This window comes from Phascolarctos cinereus, unplaced genomic scaffold, assembly GCF_003287225.1.
Source record: "Phascolarctos cinereus isolate Bilbo 61053 unplaced genomic scaffold, phaCin_HiC Scaffold_3;HRSCAF=262, whole genome shotgun sequence".
Classification (NCBI taxonomy): Eukaryota; Metazoa; Chordata; class Mammalia; order Diprotodontia; family Phascolarctidae; genus Phascolarctos; species Phascolarctos cinereus.
The window spans coordinates 152,040,597-152,064,635 of NW_027555736.1; the positions used below are offsets into that span (position 1 = coordinate 152,040,597).

At 35.5% G+C, this 24,039-nt stretch overlaps 1 protein-coding gene across 9 annotated transcripts in view; it reads left to right on the forward strand.

Moving 5' to 3' along the window:
• The window catches only part of LRRC49 (leucine rich repeat containing 49), a 190,740-nt gene that overhangs the window by 151,834 nt on the left and 14,867 nt on the right, over window positions 1-24,039 (forward strand). For 8 of the 9 annotated variants that reach the window (XM_078151234.1, XM_078151231.1, XM_020982063.2 and 5 more), the window contains 2 exons: window positions 18,588-18,825; window positions 20,030-20,215. In XM_078151234.1, coding sequence (XP_078007360.1) covers window positions 18,588-18,825; window positions 20,030-20,215 — 424 coding nt within the window. The remainder of the gene's footprint in view (window positions 1-18,587; window positions 18,826-20,029; window positions 20,216-24,039) is intronic. The other variant, XM_078151232.1, reaches the window with a different exon arrangement.

The window sequence follows — 24,039 nt, forward strand, 5'->3', positions numbered from 1 at the left end:
GTCTTTACCTTGAGATTGAATGTACAGCAACATTTTAGTTATCTTCTGTAGTGGATAACATAAACTAGATAAGTGAAATTTGGTTAACCTTTTAAGCACTATCACTTTAGACATGCTTGACAAATTTTATGAAAATCGTTTCTAAGATTACATAATTTCTTTCCTTAGTAATCAGAATTTAGTATAAATAATTAAAAATTTTCTTGATGACTCAAGGTCATCTTTATGACCTTAAACTGTAATATTATACCACAATATTGTGAAGTATTCTGAGATTGTTGAGTTGTGTGGCTCTTTGCCTCTACACTGAACACTCCCAGACTGTTGTGTTATTAGTTTGGATTTCTTCTCTTTTTTCCCATTGACTTTTTCTCTAATAACACTGTTATTGCTTTCTTCTGGCTTCATGATGTATTGTTTTACTGTCCTTGCTGTTTTTCATCATTTCTGCCATTGCTTTTGTTCTCCAGCTCTTTTTCTTCTTTGTAGATTATGAGTTCCATGAGGACAGGAACTAAATCTTTATCTTTGTAGCTCCCCCAGTGCAATTTCAAAAGATTTATTGAGGGGGTGGAGCCAGGATGGCAGAGTGAAAGCAGTGACTTGCTTGAGCTCTCCTGAAAAACCTTTTAAATACCTGTAAAAAATGGCTCTAAACAAATTCTTGAGCAGCAGAACCCACAAAAAAACAGAGTGAAGCAAATTTCCAGCCCAAGACAACCTGGATGGTTGATTGGAAAGGTCTGTTGCACCAGGCTGGGATAGGAGCACAGTTCAGTGTGGGCCCTCACAGGCAAAGACCAGGCCTCAGGGGACTGAATCACAGACAGCTGTGGTGATTTCCAGATTTCTCCCACAAAGGAAGTCCAAAAGCTCACTGAAGAAAATATTTCCTTAAAAGTTAAAATGGAGCAAATAGAAGCTAATGACTTTATGAGAAACCAAGAAATTGTAAAACAAAACCAAAAGAATGAAAAAATAGAAGACAGTGTGAAATATCTCACTGGAAAAACAACTGACCTGAAAATAGATCCAGGAGAGATCATTTAAAAATTATTGGACTTCCTGAAAGCTATGATCAAAAAAAGAACCTAGACATTATCTTTCAAGTAGTTGTCAAGGAAAATTGTTTTGATATTCTAAAACCAGAGGGTAAAATAGAAATGGAAAGAATCCACCAACCACCTCCTGAAAGAGATCCCCAAAGGAAAACCCCTAGAAATATTATAGCCAAATTCCAGAATTCCCAGGTCAAGGAGAAAATATTGCAAGGAGCCAGAAAGAAACAATTCAAGTACTGGGGAAACACAATCAGAATAACACAAGATTTAACAGCTTCTACATTAAGGAACTGAAGGGCTTGGAATATGATATTCTGGAGGGCAAAGGAGATGGGATTACAGCCAAGAATCACCTACCCAGCAAAACTGAGTATAATCCTTCAGTGGAAAAAATGGGCATTCAGTGAAATAGAGAACTTTCAGGCATTCTTGATGAAAAGACCAGAGCTGAATAGAAAATATTTACTTTCAGATACAAGACTCAAGAGAAGCATGAAAAAGTAAACAGGAAAGAGAAATCATAAGGGACTTATTAAAGTTGAAGTGTTTAAATTCCTACATGGAAAGATGATATTTGTAGCCAATGAGACCTTTGTCAGTATTAGGGTAGTTGGAAGGAAAAAAATACATGGATAGATAGAAAGATAGATAGATAGATAGATAGATAGATAGATAGATAGATAGATAGATAGATAGATAGAGGGCACAGAGTGAGTTGAAGATGAAAGGGTGATATCTAAAAAATAAAATTAGGGGGTAAGAGAGGATTATGCTGGGAAAAAAAGAAAGGGAGAAGTAGAATGGGGTAAATTATCTCACATAAAACAGACAAGAAAAAGCTTTTACAGTGGAGGGGAAGTGGGAGAAGGTGAGAGGAAATGAGTGAATCTTATTCTCATCAGATTTGGCTTAAGGAGAGAATAACAAACACACTCAGTTGGGTATGGAAATCTATCTTACCCTACAGGAAAATAGGGGAGGAAGGGGATAAGAGATGGGGGATGACAGAAGGAAGGGCAGATTGGGAGAGGGGGTAATCAGAAGCAAACACTTTTGAGGAGGGACAGGGTCAAAGGAGAAAATAGAATAAACAAGAGGATGGGATAGGATGAAGGGAAATATAGTTAGTTTTTCACAACATGACTACTGTGGAAGTGTTTTGCATGACTACACATGTATAACCTGTATCGAGTCACTTGCCATCTCAATGAGGGTGGGTGGGGAGGGAGGAAGAGAGAGAATTTGGAACTCAAAGCTTTAAATACAAATGTTAAAAATTGTTTTCACATGCAACTGGGAAATAAGATATGTAAGCAGTGGGGTATAGAAATCTATCTTTCCCTACAGGAAAATAGAAGGGGAAGAGGACAAGAGAAGGGGGGCAGTGATAGAAAAGAGGGCAGATGAGGGAAAGGGGTATTCAGAATGCATACCATCTTGGGGTGGGGAGAGGGGCAAGATGGGGAGAAAATTTGGAACTCAAAATCTTGTGGAAATGAATGTTGAAAACTAAAAATAAATTAATTGAAGAAAAAATTAAATTCAATTAAAAGAAAGATTTATTGAATTTCATCTTTTCTGTTTTTTTCATTTTTAAAAATTTTTTAAGTGTTTCTCCTTTTTTGGGTTTCTCCCATACTTTTTTGCTTTTACCCTCACAGACCTTGACGCTTCTAGTGATTACCAGCCAATTAGAATACTTTTTCCTCTTGCGTTTTAGCCCACCAGTCAGTTTTCTGTAGTCTTTACGAGTCTATGTCTTCTCTAATTTGGGGTTAAATAAGAATCGTAGGCTATTAGCTGTAGAATTGGAAAGGACCTAGAGATCTTCTGTTCCAGAAGTGTCAGACAGGAAGCCTGTGGGCTGCATTGTAGCATGTGGCCCACATTAATTTAAAATGTGTTTGGGAAATATTTAGCAAAATAAATAAAAGTATAATAGGACATTTTTGTTGTTTAGTCATTCATTAAGGTCCAACTCTTCAGGACCTCATGGACCCACAGCACACCCATGCTTTCTATGGGGTTTTCTTAGCAAAGATACTGGAGTGGTTTGCCATTTCCTTCTCCAGTGGATTAAAGCAAACAGAGGTTAAGTGACATGCCCAGGGTCATACAACTAGTAGATGTCTGAGGTCACTTTTGAACTCAGGTCTCCCTGATTCCAGCCCCAGCACTCTATCCATTAAGCCACCTAGGTGTCTCTATACTAGAACATAGATAATGTTGATATGTGATTTTTCCAAGTCAATATTTGGCCTTCAGGGATCTTTATGTACAATTTAATGGCCTCATTTCTATTTGAGTTTGACATCACTGCTCTAGTTTTATCTCTTTGTTAACAATGAAATTACAACCCAGAGAGATTAAGTTACTTGCCTGAGGTCATACCATGTTCTTCATCCTCCTTTCTTCCCTTCCTTTTTTCCTGTGTTGCTTATATCCAAAGATTTCTTCAATTCCTCTCCAGTCCTTACAAAAAACTGAATGTACTAAATACCTGAGTATTGGATTCTTAGGTTACCTTACATTTGTATAGATCTTTAAGAGGAACATATACATTTAGATTAGGTATAATGAAAAATTGTAGGCCAGCCTTCATGTATAATTATTTGCACAAATGGTTGACTGGGAGGCTAGAGCTCAATGGAGAAAGTCAGTTGATCAACAAGGATTTATGAAGCATTTACTATGTGCCAGGAATGGTTTGATTTTTTTTTGGACAGAAATGCAAATAGTGATAGCACATGGCTGTTAATTCTGATATTTAGCAAATATTACTCTCAATTGTGTTGAACAACGAGGAATCTTACTGAATGACTAAGAAACTCCTTAGGAGTAAGGATTTTCAAATATTAGGATGTATTCATGAGAGAGGTTATGTGCTTTAAGATATGTAGAAATTTAAAAAATTGAACTATCACATGTATCTATAATATTTTAAGTGTGAGCCTTCCTGTGAAAGTAGGAAAGAAAAATTAGATGACCTCACATATTCCCATAGTTTTAACTCTGTTTCATGTATTGAAAGGTCACAAAAGGTCTTCCACTTTATACATGTACATTTACAATTCTTAGTGTTTTCAAAGTGCCAAAAAAAGTGGCTAATTCTTGCCTGCCTTTGCCTAAGGATGATACTTAGCATATGGATGTGAAACTCCATGCTTTGAAACAAGCAGCCACAGAGAAATTATTGGCACAGAAAAGGAAAAAAAAAATTCAAAAATACTTGTCTATTCCATTAGTGGTTTCCCTATTCACTATGCTTGAGACAACTCTACTGTAATATGACAGATTGTGGGATTTTTTCCCTAGCCAGTTATGGGAAAGTACTTGGTGTAATGTTTTCTTTGCTTACATTGGATACAGGCTACGAAGTTGGTTTATTCTTGGTCATTTCCTGACTCTGAATACTGTGATTCCTTAGCCAAGACTACTATTATAAAATATAATGTATAAAATGAGTTTCCACACCTATGAATGTTGTAATAGAAAATTGTAAAATAAGTTATTGTAGGAATCAGCACCACTTATTTATTGGGAAAAGAATCTTCTGAAATACTTCAAACCCTTCTGTACTTACTGGCTTTGCTAGAAAGCCTAAAATAATTCTATCCATTTCTCTTAAATATTGCTTTTTCCTTTAATTTTAGAGAATTCTAGGTATTCAAGAGTAAAATTTCCCCTTTGCTTAGCCCTATTAACTCATTCTTTTTAATGTGTTCAGTTTATCAAACTGTCTTTTTTTCAACTCATACATGAATGGAATTCTTAGTGTAACATTCTCAATAAATGAACCTCTGGTCTCTGCTTGAATACCTCCAAGTAGTGAACGTCTACTCCCTTTATAGACAGTCCATTCCATGTCTGGACCCCTCTAGCTATTAAGAAGTTCTTCCTGACATCATCTAAATTTGTCTCCACAACTATACCTAGTTCTGTCCTCCGGAAGCAAACAGAATACATGAAATCTCTATTCCATGTGACAGTCCAATTATTTTTCACAGCTACCTTCCTCCTCCATCCCTCAAATTTCTTTTTATCCTAGTTAAAAACCTTACTTTTTCCTGCAGCTGATTCTTGTATTACTCACAGGCCCTTCACCATCCTAGCTGCCTTCCCCTGGACAATCATCAGCTTATCAATGTCCTTCTTAATCTGTAGAGCATAGAACTGAACAAAGTTCTTTAGTTAGGGTCTATCACCTAGCTATTCCTGGAAGCTACACTTCTCTTAATGGAGTCCAAGACTATTGGCTTTTTTGGTTGCCATATCACATAACTGTTTACAATCCACTAAATTGCCTACATTAGGGTTTCTTAACCTTTTTCTATGTCATGGATCCCTTTGGCAGAAGAATGAATCTGCCTATAGACCCCTTTTCAGAATAATGTTTTAATGCATAAAACAAAATATGTGATATTACAAGGGAAACCTATGTATTAAAACATACTTATCAAAATATTTTAAATAAGTTCACAGACTCCAAGTTAAGAACCTCTACCCTAGATAATTCAGGAACCGAATCAGAAGCATATTGCTGTGATAGCAGATTTTAACTATCTGGACATCTATTGTAGCAGCTTCTCTGCCAAAAGCAAGTAAGCTAATACTTTCTTGCTTTGCCTGATGATAATTTGATACTTCAAAAGGAGGAAAAAGCAATGAAGGAAATCAGTATAATGAACCTGATACTAACAAAGGCAAATTAGCTACTGAAGCAGAAATACTGGAAATTTTACAGGCAAAGTAATCTTAAATCAATCTTAAATTCATGATAGAGAAGAAAACTGAGAATGTATTTCTAAGGGCTCAAAGATGAGATAGATGGAATCCCATGGCTTAAAATTACAGAGTAAGTCAGCCCAGGAAAAACAGAAAGCTCTAAAGAATGAAAATATGAAAAGAAATAAAAATAATTCTAATGAGGAAGCAAAAAAAAGACATATGGTTGTGGAATTGAATAACTTGGATTTTTAAAAATGCCTACAGAAAACATAAGCAAGGGAAAGTAACGGAAGATGGGTGTAAAATTCTTATATAACACAAGAACATTGACAGGTATGTTTACACGCAGAATAAGTTAAGATTGGTAAAGAATGTTAAAGACAACAAAGTAAGAGAGACAAAGAATCACATGGATTTGAGAGCTGGAAGGGCCTTTTTCTTCTGCTCAGGGGCCTACAGGAAATTCAAATGATAATAGCGCTTCTGTTTCTCACTGTAATGATCTCTTCCTTGGGTGCGCTTCTGTAATTCTCTTCTTTGGTTCACTGATTTCCACGTGGAGGTTTATCGTCTTAATATACACTGCTAGACTGTACTCCCTCTTTATCTATTTCATTGCCTTTGAATAATGTAGACCCTTCCAAAACAATAATCTAGTAATGAATTCCATCACACTAGTTCTTATTGATCCTTGTGCCTCCGTGGTTAGGATCTTTAGTTTGTCTGATTTGTTATACATGCTTTTTACATATGTATAAAGAAATTTTAGGATGATATTTTCATTACTGACTCCTTCCTTGAATTCTGTGGCCTGTAAATTCACTGCCCTGTGGCAGGGCACTGTGGAGAAAATATTACAAGCTGCCAGAAGGAAGCAATTCAAGTACTGTGGAAACACAATCAGGATAACACGAGATTCAGCAGCTTCTACATTAAAGGACCCCAGGGCATGGAATATAATATTCCAGAGGGCAAAGGAGGTAAGATTACAATCAAGAATCACCTACCCAGCAAAACTGAGTATAATCCTTCTGGGGAAAAAAATGGCCATTCAGTGAAATAGAGGACTCTCAAGCATTCTTGATGAAAAGACCAGAGTTGAAAAGAAAATTTGACTTTCAAATACAAGACTCAAGTGGAACATGAACAGGTAAACAAGAAAGAGAAATTGTAAGAGACTTATTAAGATGGAACTGTTTACATTCCTGCATGGAAGGATGATATTTATAACTCATGAGACCTTTGTCAGTATTAGGGTAGTTGGAGGGAAAAAATTATATGTATGAGTATATAGATAGATAGATAGATAGACAACTTCACAGGGTGAGTTGAAGATTAAGGGGTCATATCTGGAGAATAAAATTAAGGGATGAGAGAGGATTATACTAGGAGAAGAAGAAAGGGAGAAGTAGAATGGGGTAAATTATCTCACCAAAAAAAACAGAAAAAAGGCCTCTTATAGTGGAGGGGAAATGGGGGAAGGTGAGAGGGAACGAGTGAATCTTATTCTCATAGGATTTGGCTTAAGGAGAGAATAACATACACATTCAATTGGGTATGGAAATCTGTCTTACCCTACAGGAAAATAGGGGGAGAAGGGGACAAGAGAACAGGGGGATGATAGAGAGGAGGGCAGATTGGGAAAGGGGGTAATCAGAAGCAAATACTTCTGAGGAGGGACAGGGTCAAAAGAAAGAATGGGGGGGCAGGATAGGATTAAGGGAAATAGAGTTAGTTTTTCACAACATGTCTACTATGGGAGTGTTTTGCATAACTGCACATGAATAAACTATATTGAGTTGCTTACCTTTTCAATGAGGGTGGGTGGGGAGGGAGGAAGACGGAAAATTTGAAACCTAAAGTTTTAAAAACACATGTTTAAAAAAATGTTTTCACATGCAACTGGGAAATAATACAGGAAATGGGGTACAGAAGTCTATCCTGCCCTACAGGAAAATAGAAGGGAAAGGGAATAAGAGAAGGGGGGGAGAGATAGAAGAGAGGGCAGACTAGGGGAAGGGGTATTCAGAATGCATGCCATCTTGGGGTGGGATAGGGGTGAGATGGGGTGAAAATTTGGAACTCAAAATCTTGTGGAAGTAAATGTTGAAAACTAAAAATAAATAAATTTATATTTAAGAAAAAAAAAAAGAAATCCAGATCCTATTCTTGGATACCATTTTGATCAAGTAGTCAATTCCCTTTTAAGATTTCCATTATTTCTGTGTCAGTAGCTAATTCTTGTTGGTAAGAATCAAGTCCATTGTAGTGGGTCTCTTCATCTGTTTGTTCCCCAAATCTTCCTTTCTATTCCAAAGTCCCTTCATACATCTGGCAGCAGCAATGAAAATACTATTTGTGTTTTTATCCCAATACCTTTCTTCTGTTTTCAAAGAACATTTTGTTCTCTTTGAAAACATGGAGTTAGACCAACAGTCAGTCAATAAACATTTATTAAGCATGTGCCAGGCATCATGCTATGTGCTAAGAATACAAAGAAAGACAAAAGACAATTTCTGTTCTCAGGTACCTCTCAGTCTAACTAGAGAGACAGCATATGCAAACAAGCTGCATATAGGATAAATTGGAAATAGCCTACAGAGGGAAGGCACTAGAATTAGGGAGGATTAGGAGAGGTTTCTATAGAAGGTGGGATTTTAGCTGGAACTTGAAGGAATTCAAGAGAAGCCAGAATGTGGAGATGAGGAAGGAGAGCATTCCAGGCATTCCTTGAGGCCCATTACTTTCTCTTTTAGGAAAGAAACCTGTCAGCCCTTTGAACATGGACAAAGTTAACTTAGATGAGACCAAAAGACAAACAGAAAACATCATGCAACTTATTGCAAAATTCTACTTGCTCTCCATACTTGTTGAAAGTGAAATTCTCAGCTTTTATGATAAATTCTTAGGTTGTAAATTGGTTATTTCAAGTCTGATATTTGGTCATTTTGAAGCTTGGAACACGTTTTCTCACATAAGCAATTTTTTATGGTTGGTTAGCTTCCCAGGCTAGCCCACAAGGCTGTTTAACTAGTAACAGTTCTGAAATATGTGAAAAGTAGACTTTTGTGGCCTAACTTTAGAACTTGATCAATACTTCTAACATAGTTTCTATGGGGAAGTATATCCCAAATTAGAAGTTAGGACTCTGGAAACATATCTCTCACCTTCCCACTGCTTTTGAATACATTATGGTTTGGTAACAGAAGGGACTTTCCCTTTTAGTCTAGTGGCAAGCTGCCACTCCATCAATTTGCTACTCCATAAAGGAGGAATTCCCCCCACAGCTGTATGAGTAGGTACCATCCAGCAGCAGAAGAATCCCCAGCCAAGGCCAACTCCCCCACCTTCCCTACCCTGCACAGCACTTTCTGGCCCTTTGTATGTACAAAACTTAGTAAGTCAGGTGTTTTTAAGCTTGGGGCTTTTTAAGTTCCATCTTAATAAGTCTCTTATGATTTCTCTTTCCTGTTTACCTCTTCATGTTCCACTTGAGTCTTGTATTTGAAAGTCAAATTTTCTCTTCACTCTGGTCTTTTCATCAAAGAATGCTTGAAAGTCCTCTATTTCACTGAATGACCATTTTTTCCCCTGAAGGATTATACTCAGTTTTGCTGGGTAGGTGATTCTTGGTTGTAATCCTACCTCCTTTGCCCTCTGGAATATTATATTCCATCTTTAATAATGATTGTAATTCATATTTTTCTGAGCCATGTATTATTTGTACTTCTACCTTTCTTCCTAATAGTATTCTTGATACCTTCACAGAGTGTAATCCCATTTGATACTTTCAACACAGAGTGAACATAGTGCTTTTATGCCCAAATTTCCACTCTTAAATTTTATTTCCCATAACAGAATAAACTTTTTGTCACTGCTACCACCCCCCTACACTGACCTAAATCTTTTTCATTGCTTAGCTTTATCCACTTGACCCTTGAAAAGGAAGTTTCTGAATTTCTGAGCCAGGAAACCCTGAACAATTTGTCTTTCTTGCTTCCTTCAATTAGCATGCCATCTCCTCTTCTCTAGCCAGGCAAGCATGTTTTCTGTTCCTCACCATTTAATGCCCCCTTTTCATTCTGCATCTCTTACCTTCTCCTTCAGATATCCAATAAGCACTGCATTCTAAAGCTTCCCTCCAGTCCTGCCTATTTCATCTAATTCTGTATAAGTCATTCACATGAAATTCTTCTTCAAGTTTAGTATGGGTAAGGAACTTACAGAAAATTCCCACTTTTCTCCTGAAATGTTTATGGGCTTTCCATAGTTCATAACAAAATAGATAAAATTTTAATTCATTTTCATTTTCTCTCTGCTCTGTCTCAACTCAGATTGTCCCTTAATGTTGTTTTACTTATTTTTATATGTATACATGTACATACATATATACACGTCTGTTTCTATGTATATAAATCTATTAAGTATGTATATAAATAGCTATTACATATATTCATCATCTGTGATTATTAATATATAATTCATTGGTTTCTGTCAGTATTGTATATTTTAAATTGTAAGTTCTTGAGATAAAAGCATCAAGAATCCATTTTGGTATTCTAATGTATTTATTATTAAGGTCCCTTGCCACTATATATAAGACCCTGTGCTGGGCAATGAAAATACAAAAACAAAAGAAAGAAACAAAAAGCCCAGCATAGCCTTTGCCTTCAAAGAGCTTATAGTCTTGTAGGGAGATGACAAGTATACAGCTAATATAATAAAAGTCAGAATATGATGAGCATAGGAGCCAAGAAGCATGAAAGATTTGTAGAGGGAAGAGGGTATCAGGGAAGACTTTATAGAGGATGTGGAACCTGAGCCAGTCTTTGAAAGGAAGAATTTCAGTAGGCAGACTTGTAGGAGAAGTCTCTTCTAGGCCTGTGGGGAAGAAAGGATCAACAAATAGATTTTGTTTGTTTGTGTTTCCCTGGTTATTATTATGCTCTTAATTACAAGTAGTAATTACAGTGGCCTCTGAAATGCCTACAGTAGAAGTCTAAGAAGTAGCATGTTTAGCTTATAGAAAAGATGCTTGTCTTACTTTCCTAACATTAGGGAGCTTTATTTTATTTGAAAATATATTTTAAGATCTTTAGTTTTAGTTGTTTAGATAGAAAACAATAATAATGTTGTTAGATAAATATTAGGTTTATGAAGGCTGGCATGAATGCACATAGAGGTAAAAGCTAAATTTGGAAGTCAAGAGCTAGTAAGAACAGGAAAATCTTTTATTCTTCTTCAGATAATTGAAGTTTGGGGCTGAGCTCCTATTAAAAAAAATTCTAATCACTGTTTTTTAGGCTTCCTTTAAAAATATGTTAATGTTTTTTGCCTCAATGACTTGACATCTATTTATTGCCCCTCCTTGGGTACCAATAGTAGCATCACTAGGTCAAAGGTAAAAACAAATTAGCAGCTTTTTTTTATCATCCAAAATTATTTTGCATTTTGGACCAATGTACACATATACATTTATGGTATAGCTATTTTATAATTTGGTCCAATTCACAACTACTTACACTGTATTAGTATACCTGGCCATCGATAGCTCTTCCAGCATTGAATATTTCCATCTTTCCTCATCTTTTTCAACTTGATGGATATGTAATAATAACAGTTGTTTTACTTCATATTCCTTCTATTGTTAGTTATTTGGAGCACTTATATATATTTATATATGTATGTATGTATGTATGTGTACACAGAAGTATATACATACATACCTGTGTGTATGTATATGTGTGTATGTATATGTGTGTGTATTTATAGTTTGTACTTCTTTTGAAAACGCTTTATATCCTTTAACTAAATTTCTCCTGGGAAATTGATCTTAGATATTTGTATGAATTCTTTATAGGGGGATTATATAAGTATATAAGATACACACACACACACACACACACACATATATGTCTTATATAGTCAACCTTTATGTTTGGTGCAAAGTTGCCACACACACACACACAACACACACACACACACACACACACACGATAGCTTTTCTCTGTTCTACTTGTATTGATTTTGTTCATATAAGAGCTTTTTAATTTTATATAATAATTATCTATTTTGTCTTTAATGATTTCCTCCATCATTTTTTTGATAATGAATTTTGTCCCATCTGTAGTTATTAAAGATATCTTTTGCTCTTTCCTCTTTTACAATATGACCTTTTCATTTATGTCACATCCATTTGACTTTTGTTGTTATATATTATGTAAGATGCTGGTCTAATCATATTTCTTATCAAACTGTTTTCCGGGTTTCCTAGCAATTCCTGTCAGATAGGCATTTGCATTCTTTGGTTTACTTAACATCAGGAAGTATACTTTGTTTCCTTCTAAAGCTTGCTTTCTAGTTTATTGCACTGATTTACTTTACTATTTTAACCAATACCAAACAATTTTTATGATTACTGCTAGGCTCTTGTCATCTTTCCTTATTTTTTTTTACTACTTTTGAAAATTTTGACTATCTCTTTCTTCAAGTGAATTTTTTTATCTTGCCTATAAAGTAACAATGAACCTGTAGATTTAAGGTAGTATCATTTTTAAAAATTTTATTGCTATAACTTGCCTATAAATAAAGAATATCTCTGTAATTATTTATCTTCCTTTATTTCTGCAAAATTTTCTCGTTATTTATATCAATCTTGAGTGTGTCTTTATGTATTTTATGCATTTTATGGTTACTTTTAGTAATAGTAATAGTTACTTTTAGTAATATTTCTTTATAGTTACTTTTTAGTAATATTTCTTTATAAGTTAGTAATAGTCATAGTAAATTAGTGATAGTAATAATAAATAGTAATATTTCTTTATAATTCATCTACATTTTTGTCAATACTTTGTATTAAAACACTGATGATTTTTATGTAATTATTTCGTATTCTGCTACTTTACTGAATTGTCCAAATTAGCTCATCCATTGATTTTCTGGGCTTTTTAAAGAAAAACTTTCAGGTCATGTTTACATTTAATAGTTTAAACTATCAGATCATGCCAGTGTTTAATAACTTTAATTATTCTTCTCTTGTCTTAGTGCTAAGCTAGTATTTCCAGTACTCTTATCAAGTTAGAAAGCAGGTAGGAGGATTATTGTATTTCTCCTATACTTACTGGAAAAATTTCTAGTCTTCCCTCATTGCAAATAATGTTAGTTCATTCATTTAGATATATTCTTTTTATCATACTTAAGAAGCACCTTACTATGCCTATGCTTTTTAGCACATGTAAAAGTGCTGTATTTTGTCTAAGAGCTTCTCTGCATTTATTAATATAACTGTGGATTTTGTTGTTCATGTGATTATACTTATTATTTTGCTAATATTGAGAGATTTTCATCCTGTTATAAATCTAATTTGGTTAATAATGAATAATTTTTGGCTATATTATAGTAGTCTGTTGCTAACATTAAATTTGTATGGAAGTATTATTTCTCTGCTTTATCTCTTTCTGATTTGGTTAATATGGCCATATTTATTTAATAAAAATAGTTTCATAGGTTGGAAAGTACAGAGAGCATTGGCTTTGTAGTCAGAGAGCTTAGTTTCATATCCCACCTCTGATACTTGTCTTAAAATGTTTTTTTATGAATTTGACAAACACCAACAAATGCAAACATTTCAATATACAAAGGATTATATATGAAACTGATATGTAGCACATTTATAAACTAGACTTTCTCAACATTAAGTTATAGTTTTAGTTGCAGACACTTTTGTGCAGCCTCTTATAACACAGTGCTTCTAGCTTTCTAATATGTTTAACACTGAGACAGAAAATGAACTTGGCCATGAAAACAGAAATTAAAGTAGTTTACAGCTGCACCATATATATGTACACACACACACACATATCCATTATGCATATATCTTCATATGCATATACACACGTACATACATACACAAATATTTAATATTACCAAAATAGTAAGTATAATCATACAAACAACAAACATCCAGGGATGTACACATAGATAATGAGGCTGATGTATGCATTACCAGACCTAGCTCATCATTTGGGAATCTCTGACAGAAAGCGTGGGAAAGAAGAAGTATTAGGCTGCATAGCAAACTGAAGGCCCACAAAATCATTGTGCTGGCTTCATTCTTGTATACCTGTAAAACCTAGACCGTCTATTGGCACCATGCCATAAAATGGAACTGCTTCCACTTGAATTGTGTTAGGAAGATTCTGAAGATTACCTGACATGATAAGGTAAAAGACACTGAGGTCTTCTTTCAAGCTGAACTTGCAAGCATTCAAATTCTGTTGCACAGAGCACAAATCTGATGAGCAAATGCATGTTTACCTAAAAAGCTGTTTTATGGAAAACTCATATAAGGCAAATGTTCACACAGTGGCCAGAAGAAGCAGTGCAGGGACATGTCAAGGTCTCTCTGAAGAACTTCGGTCTCGGTTGTGAGACACGGGAGCTGCTGGCACAAGACTGCCCAGTATGACAAAGCAGAATCGCGGCAGCGCGAAGGAAACGTGAGCTGTGCAAATCCGGACGTCTCCATCCCGAATGTGCCAGTGGACTACTCGTGGCCGACCTGTGGCGGAGCCTTCTGAACTCGTAGTGAGCTGCTCAGCCACAGCCAGACACACTGTACTCGGACCCCAGCGTTGTGCTGCCATTGGTCCTCTTTGAAAATGAAGGGTAAACAGCTGTGCAGACACACCATACACACGTGTGTATGTGTGTGTATGTAGATGCACGCATGTACATGTGCACACGTATGTATTTGTGTCAACTTAATGGAACTTCTTCCTTGATTCTGTGACAGCAGCCTAAATACTGGTTCCTTTTTGATGATGGAGGATTGATGTTATGTATGCTGTGTTTTTTTTTTACGAGAAGTATATATTATATTTAGCATGACGGTAACAAAATTGTTCTACTTGCTTGTGTATTCATCTGAACTTCCTACTATCTTCTGTGTATTTTTAAGGTTTCATTTACATACTTTTCTTCCCTTTTTTGCATCACTATGACAAACTTTGCCCTGGCATTGTTGTTCTGCTCTCTCTCTCTCCTCCATGCCCCAACCATAGAAGCCCTTCCTTGTAATACATAAGTACAGTTAAGCCAAATAAATTCATATATTTACTTTGAATCAGATGCGTAGTATATCTCCTACTGTGCCTCTAGTCAATCACCTTTCCATCAAGAAGTGGGAACGATTTTTCATCATTAGTCATCTGAAGTTGTGATTTGTCATTGCATCATTCAGAGTTCCTAAATCTAAGTTATTTTCCTTTTCCTTATTATAGTCATTGTATAAATTGTTCTCTTGGGTCTCCTCATTTTATTCTATCAGTTCACAAAAGTTTTCCCAGGTTTGTCTTAATTTTTATTATTTTTGTTATTTTATTTTTTATGTTATTCTGTAGCATGACATTATTCCATCATATGTATTTACCATAATTCATTCAGCCATTCCTCAATTTATGGTCACCTACTTTATTTCCAGTTCTTTGCTTTCTAGACTTTTCCCTTCTCCTTTGTTTGTGTTTCAAAAATTCTACCCAATGCTAGTCTTGTCTTTTCTGTTCAAATCCATTTATTTTTCCTTTATACTACATTAAAAAAATTTTTATTTTTCGCTAATTGCATGTAAAAGCAAATTTTAACATTTTTTTTGTTTTGAATTCTAAATTCTTTTCCTCCCTGCTTTCCCTCCTCCCTCCCTGAGACAGTAAGCAATCTGAAATAGGTTATACATGTGCAATAATGTAAAACATTTCCATATTAGTTATTTTGTGCAAGAACATTAGAAAGAAAGAAAAATAATATGCTTCAGTCTTTATTCAGACAACATCAGTTCTTTCCCTGGAGACAGATAGCATTTTTCATCATGAATCATTTGGGATTGTCATGGATCATTGTATTGCTGAGAATAGCTAAGTCATTCATAGTTCTTCATCTTACATTAATGTAGTTAATATGTACAATGTTCTCCTGGTTCTGCTCACTTCACTTTGTATCAATTCATGTAAGTCCAGGTTTTTCTGAAATCATCTTGTTTGTTATTTCTTATAGCACAATAATATAGCACTATAGTCATATACAACAACTTGTTTAGTCCTTCCCCAATTGATGGGCATCCCCTCAAAATCCAATTCTTTGCTACTAGAAAAAGAGCTGTTAGAATTAGTTTTGTACAAATAGGTCCCTCCCTTCCCCCCCCCTTTCTCTTGATCTCTGTCTCTCTCTGTCTCTCTGTCTCTCTCTCTCTGTCTGTCTCTCTCTCTGTCATCTCTTTAGTCTCTTTGGGATACAGACCTAGCAATGGTATTCTAGCCCTGTTCTTTTCAACAGGAATTTTTGAAAGCCTTCTATTATATTAAAAGTTTACTTTTCCCCCTACAGGATTACAGACATTTTTGTAGAATTATGTTCTTTGTTAAAAGCCTTTTTTCTTTTGATCAGAAGAATATTATATTCCAAGATATCCTCTCTTTTATAGTAATTGCAGCATAGTTGTGTATGAATCCTGTATGGGGGTCCTTTGTACTTGAACTCTTTCTTGGCCTGGAAGCTCTGCATTTTGAATGACATGTTGAGTGCTTTCAATCTGGTATTTATTTATTTCAGTAAGTCACTGGTAGAATCTTTTTGTTTTCCCTTTGCTCTCTGGTTCTGATGGATCTAGTCAGTTTTCTCATGTTTTTTTTTTAAATATGGTATCTTAAGTTTTTTGTTTAGTCGTGATTGGCAGGGAATCCTATATTTCTTAAATTATCTCTCCTTGATCTGTTTTTCAGTCAGTGGTTTTTAATAATAGATACCTGACATGTTCTTTTAATTTTTTAGCTTTTTGATTTTGTTCTGATGTCTTGTTGCCTAATGGAACCACTGAATTATATTTTTTTCAGCCTGTTTTTCAGAGAGTGTACTACTTGGGTAGGATTTTTCACCTGTTCTAAGCTATTTCTTCCTTTAAAGATTTTCCCCTCAAGATCTCTAGTTTTAATTTTTAACTCTTGCTTCATTTCTTCCAACTCTTGAAGTCCTTATGGTCAAGTCATTCTTTTTTTTCCTTGAGGCTCTTGTTGTATTTATCATGCAGTTACTTTCTTCTTCTGGATTTGCCTCTTGAATTTCTTTTAAGCTGTAAAGCCATAGTACGTCTTCATTGTATTTGGAATTTCCTTTTGTTCACTCATATCTCCAGCCTGTTTTTAGATTGGGACTTTGTGCCAGGACCAGACTCTACTCCTCTCATCTATTGGATGAGATAGACAAGGTCCTTCTTGGTCCTGTGCACTCTGTAGCTTGGATGTTGCTCTTATTGCCTTGCCTCAGTTCTCGATTGGATGGCTTGTTTCTGGTCCCCTGTTTTTCGTCTTCCACAGCCTTGACTTGGGGCTTTGAGATGGAGCCAGCCCTTGCTCTGCCTCCGTCCCTGTCTTCTGCCTCTTGCTCTGGTGTCCCATAATTGGTGCTGGCCTGGATCCTGTTTCCATCTCTTTGTCCTTGCACAGTAATGCATGGGTAGTAACCTTTTTCTTTGTCACAATCTAGACAAGTCCTCGTTGGATATTGGGAAGTATGCTATGTATTTCTAGTGTACTTCTGCTTTATCTCCTTGATCCCCCAGTTCAGCTAGAGATTGTGTTTTGGATCTCCTGATGGGCTTTCCACAGTGGGCTTCTGAGGCTCTTCTTGTTTGTCTTCCTGGGTAGTCCCCTGTCAAGATCTTTCCTGTTCTGGCTCCAATAGGATATAAGGCATCACTCTGGCTTCAGGCCTCTTATAGAGCCCACTTATCTTTTTTTTTTTAGATTATATATATGTATATATATATTATATATATATATAATATATATATAATATATATATATTTATATATTTACTCCATGCCTTTTCTGTTATTTCTTATTCATCATGTGTTATAGCCTGCTCATCCTCATTATGTACCTCTCCATTGCCTCCTGAATGATATGCAGAGGAGTGCAAATGTCTGACCAAGTCCTGCCAAAAGGAAACTCAAAGGAGAAATGGTACATGCCCCAGTTCCTAGGCTCAGCAAGGTGGACAAGGAGCACAAGCTCCTGCTGGGGATGGGGTCTTAGAAGGCAAACTTCTCTTTATTGATTTGTTTGCTTGCTTATTTATTCATTGTATAGGAGTTCTCCTACATGAAGAAATATTTCCTCTCTTTTCTTCTTGTAGTTTTTATTACTTTACTTGGTTCATTTCTTGTAGTTTTGAGATGAGAGCTTATCTTAAAGTCTTCTCTCTCACTCATTTTGACCAAAGTCCCTATATATGTAGCCTTATACCTAAAATGTGGCTTCTATTTTGGAAACCATAACTGTCAACAGTATTTGAAGGATGATATGTTGTTGTTACTGTTTAGTCATGTCCGACTTTCATGACCCTGTATGGCATTTTCTTGGCAAAGATACTGGAGTGGTTTGCTGTTTCCTTCTCCAGTACCGTTCTATATATTTGACACTGAATACCTAGTGACCTTTTAAAAAAAATAAACTAAGTAAAGTGTAAATTATTTTAATTTGATGTAAAAAATAACTGGATTTGAAGGAGGGGCTTTCTGTAATATTATGCCTTTCTTTGAATTGAAAATACATTTAAACAGTTATTTATCTTTCATACATAGTAGTGAAAGTGAGCCAGTGGTGTATTTTGTTTAATTTCCTCTTACTGAAAGAAAAAAAAATCTTTCAAAATTACAGGGAAATTGTGATGATCAAGTCTTCATATGCTGTTATTTATTTTGCCATGAAAAAACTTAGATTTAAAATTGTATTTGTCTTTTGCCAGATCTCTTGACCCTGTGATAACTACTGCTTTACAAGGTCTTGCTGTCATAGAAAATCACCTTGTGGAAGTGGATGGAGATACGCTTTTCTTATATGGCTCTGGAGCTCTAGAATCATTGGATCGGAACTGGAGTGTGCAGACAGCAGGATTGGTCACAACAGTCTCCTTCACTTTCATAGAATTTGATGAAATAGTCCAAGTACTCCCCAAATTGAAGATTAAATTTCCTAATTCTTTGGTAAACTTTTATTAATAATAAGTTTGAATAGCTCTTAGTTATAGCTTACGTGGTTGGTTCAAAGCTTAGTTTTAATCCTTTTGTTTCCTGTAGTTTCTGTCTAGCAGGTTCATCACACTAAGACTTTCTAAAGCCAGGACTACAAATTAGGATTGAAAATGGTCTTATGGTTTTCTTGCACTATTGGGAATTCAGCTATTGTAAAGCACTTTGGCCCTTTGTAGTAGAATGGAAACGAAAAATAAAAGAACTACTTCACTTATTTACTTCCCCCTATAAAACATTTGCTAGGATCTACTCACGTAGTAGACAGTTTGAGTATGTTTTATTTATTATATCTTATATGGTCATGACATACTATATTTCTTAAAGATTTTCATAATAATTGTCATGCATATATGTATATCTGGACTACACTTGAAACATTTAATGAGGCTTAATTTTGCTGATTTTTATATTAGTGTAATCTACATTTTAAAAAATTACGATTTTATAGCTTATTAATGAAAAATTTATTATAGTGTTTTCTTTCTATAACTCAATTGATTCCCTGCATCTATCCCCTTTCCTTACATCAGTACTTTTTATCATCATCCATAAAAAAGACAGGTTAGAAATAAAAGCTCTGTATCCTAGTGAATGGAGTTCTAAAATGACAGATATAACACTTGCATGGTCATTCCAGTTCTACTAACTTTTTTCTGAGGGGAGCCAATTTAACTGTTTGTGTCTTATAGTTAGCTTTAAAAAATTCAATAGCCTCCTTCTACCTTATAGGACCAGTAGAAAATTCTGTATAAAGTTGTTCAAAAACTTCATCATGTCTTTCATTTAAAGATTTGGATCAGTGCAAAGGCAACCAAGATTCAGCATTCTTAGTATTTATATAGTTTTTTTTCAGATCACAAAATCATAGAGTTTGAAGGGGATCATAAAGCTAATCTAGGTTAGCCTATACTTGAATAAATGGGCTCGTTTTGAAGGTAGGAAATAAATATCTTTCCCATTTTGTTTTGAAGTGAGCATATTAAATCTGCTAATAAATAAATAAATTATTTTGCATTTATCTATTTGAATACTGATTAGCCAAACCCAAGGTCAGTAGGTAGACCACAAGTATAAAATTGATCCATGAAATTCTAAGTTTGATGATTTTAAGATGTTTAAATTTAGTATCATTTACATTTACATTTTTGTTTTATAGCACCTTAAGTTCAAGGAGACAAATCTTGTTATGCTGCAGCAATTTAATGCACTGGCACAGCTTCGTCGCATTGACCAGTTGACAATCGATCCTCAGGGAAATCCAGTTGTCAATTTTACACTCTGGAAATACTATGTGCTATTTAGACTGAGCCATTTTAGCATGCAGAAAATAAATGGAACTGAGGTAACCTAACCATATCCTTTGTGAATAGCATGAGTATAATTTCTCTCTAAAAGGAAGTCATATAAAAAATAGTAAGGAGATGAAATAGCCAAGTAACCAGAGAATGTTTATTTCATTTTATAATCTAAAATAACAAAAGTCACATCACTCAGAAAGTTTGAGTGTTAAGCCAGCTTTGCAAATAGCATTGGCTCAAAGTGGGTAATAAAGAACATTGATGTCTTATTTTTCTAATAGGAAGATAGCAACATGGTAAAAGATTTAGTGACTGGTCAAATTTGTAGGTAATATGCTCTTTGGGTTCTTCAAAATTCAAAGCTCATGACTTATTCTGTGCTTCATGCATTGTCTCATATTCTAAAGGGCTTAAATGGTAACTGGTAAGACTCACCAAAAGAAAGAAAACAATTGGAATAAGAGAAAAGAAAGATAAAGTTATGGGAAACAGGAGAGAATAAAACCAAGAAATGCAGAATGGAGCAAAAATATTTAAAAAGAAGAAAATGAAAGATGAGAAAAAATGAGCAACCTCTATTCTGTCCTTTAAATAGCTTGTAACTGCTAGCTTCTGTCTAACTGTTTGGATAACTAGGCTAGAGATGACTAACAGATTTGTCTGGGGAGATTATTATCTTTTAATAATAACAGCTAACACTTAGGTAGTGCTTTAAAGTTTTCAAAGCACTTTCCAAAATCTTTCATTTGAACCACAGTAATTCTAGGAATTACCCCCATTTTACTGATGAAGAAACTGAGAATCAGAATGGCTAAAGAAGTTGCCTGAAGTAACAGGGTTAGTAAATATCCAAAGCAGGATTCAAACACAGTCCTCTCACTCCCCATCCAACAGTATCTACTATCCTACCCTGCCATTTCAAAGCTCTTGAAGAGCAATTGCCTCAAATGTTATCAGTCACGTTTGTCTTATATTGATCCCCAATTATTAGCAGTCTAGGCGGGGGGATTCCACACTCTTTAAATGTTACTCTGGAAGAAAAGAAAAGTGGTGCTGCCAATACTAAACATAGCTATCCCCCAGATTAGTAGCTAAATCATTAAAATGTAACTAGATCTGGAGAACCAGGCCAAATTTTCAGAAATGCCCTTTTTCCTTCTTTGTTAGTGGTAAAATGAACAGATTCTTTTTTTGTTTTGTTTTGGTTTTGGCTAGGCAGTGGGGTTAAGTGACTTGCCCAGGGTCACACAGCTAATAAGTGTTATGTGTTTTAGGTCAAATTTGAACTCAGATCCTCCTGAATCCAGGGCTGGTGCTCTATCCACTGCGCCACCTAGCTGCCCAACAGATTCTTGTCTTCGCTGAAAATGACCATACTTGCCAGTAATTATGACACTATAGATGCTTTTAGTCTGGCTCTTTCAAAATCTAGTGTGTCTTCCAGAGACTGAGGTTTTTTGACCAACCTAGGGTAGCCATTGGACATCTCCATCACCATGGTAGATAGCCACGATTTGAGGAAGGTAAAAATAGTCTTGGGCCCTATGAATATAAATGATTGTTCAAACTGCTTTTCAAGGAGTCTAGTTTAATCTAGACCTCCAGGGCAACTTAAGAGATCCTGAGCAGAGCCCCCAAACTATCCAGCCTCAATAGGAACCCCCAGGATTGCCAAAGCTAGCCCAAGCTAGAGGAAGTTTTGTGGTGGTAGAGTAAATTTCCCAAATGCACTTTCTCTACGCCAAACCTACATCTTAGGCCAATTGAAATTGGGGCACAGGATATTAGATACTTGCATGCAAATGTAATTTACCCAAATTATATGTAAAGATAAAAAAATGAAACAATATAATTGTAGGTTGTAGAAAGGGAAAATAACCAAACTATTTTGAGTTATATCTTTGAATAGAAGGAAAATGTAATATTTGAAGAACTACAGAATCCTTGATTACTTGTATAATATATTACCATGTGATCAGCTTTTGTTTGTTTGATTTATTGAATATTTGTTTAACACCTACAGTTTGCCAAGCACCATGTCAGATGCTAGAAGATAAAGAAAGTTCAAATAAAACGATTTCTACCCTTGTGGCGGCTCTGTCCTGGCCCTCTTCTCTTTTCTTTCTATACTCTTTCACTTGGGGAATATCATCAGCTCCCATGCCTTTAATTATTGTCTCTGTGCAAATGACTCGCAGCTTTGTATATCCAGTTCTAGTCTCTCTCCTGGGTTCCATTTCTGTATATCTGTCTATTAGACATTTTAAGCTGTATATCTCATAGGCATCTCAAACTCAACATGTCCAAAATAGAATCGTCATCTTCCCCCTTGCAGCTCTTCCCTTTTCTAGACTTCTCTCTTTCTGCCGGAGCCACCAGTATCCTTGCAGACATACAATTTCATAACCTTGAGGTTATCCTCTGCTCTTTCTCACCCCACATATTCAGTTAAGTACCATTCTTGTTGTCTTTACCTCGACTGTGTCTCCACTCACATGACCACCATGCTAGTTCACCTCTTGTCTAGACTGCTTCAGTAGCCCCTTAATTAATCTCCCTGCCTCAAGTCTCTCTTCATTCCAATATAGCCTTCTCACAGCTGCCAGAGTGATTTTCCTAAAGTGTGGGTCTGAAAATGTCACTGCCCTACCTAGTAAACACTAAGGGCACCGTTTTGTGTTTAGGATCAAATACCAAGTATTTTGGCTTTTAAAGTCCTTTGCGACCTAGTTCCAGTGTACTTTCTCAATCTTGTTACGTATTACTCCTCTTCCTACACTGTGCAGTCCAGCCATGCTGGTCTCCTTGCTATTGTTCACATGCAACACTTACATCTCCATTGCTGTTATTCTGGCTGCCTCCACTCATGAAATTCAGTCCCTCTTTATCTCTGTGTTTTAAAATCTTTTGTTTTTTCGAAAACAGCTCAAAAATCCACCTTTTATACGAAACCTTTCTTAGTCTCATTAGCTCCTTCTTCCAAAATTACATTGTACTTATTCTGTATGTGCTTATATATGTTATGTACATGTTATCTCTCCCACTAGAACAGCACTTGAAGGATTAGAGCTATTTCAATTTTGTCATTTTGCCCTTAGCACCCTCTTTGACATTTGATGCTCTTCACAACCTGGCCCCATCCTGCCTTTCTGGTTGTCTTAAATTTGATTCCTAAGCTCCTCTCCCTCTCTGATCTAACACACTAGCCTACTTGCTGCACATAGGACTTCATCTTCTGTCTCTATACCTTTGCCCTGGATGTACCCTTGCCCACAATGCACTCTCTGTCTGACTCCACCTATTGGATTCCATGGTTTCATTTAAGACTCTGTTCAAGCACCACCTTCTTCATGAAGCTTTTTTTGGTCTTTTCCCTTCCTCCATCTTCTTGTGCCTTCCTTCTCCAAACTACCTCTTATTTTTATTAAACATTCATTTACATCTGTATATGTTGTTTTCCTTCATTAGAATGTAAACACCTTGAGGGCAGGAAGTATTTCTCTTTAGTCTTTGTATCCTCAGTGCTTACCATAGTATCCAGCAGTAGTAGGTGTTAAATCAAAAAACCTTTATTATGGCTTGTTAATAAACACGTGTTGATTGATTGATTACTATGGGGTGTGCCTTTATATAGTATTCAAATCAATGTCAAAAATTTTGTAAATGTTTGAAATTTTTAAAAAATTAGTAAAATATTTGAATTGCAAAATTACTGTTTTACGTGAAGGAAAATACATATATATTTTAATCCAAGTTGTACCTTCAGGTCTAGGTTACACATGAGTAAATGTAGGAAAGAATTCCTGTGAGCTGTATATAAGTCAGTATATGAAGAGGATCAAAAAGGGCTAAATAGAAACAAAAATTC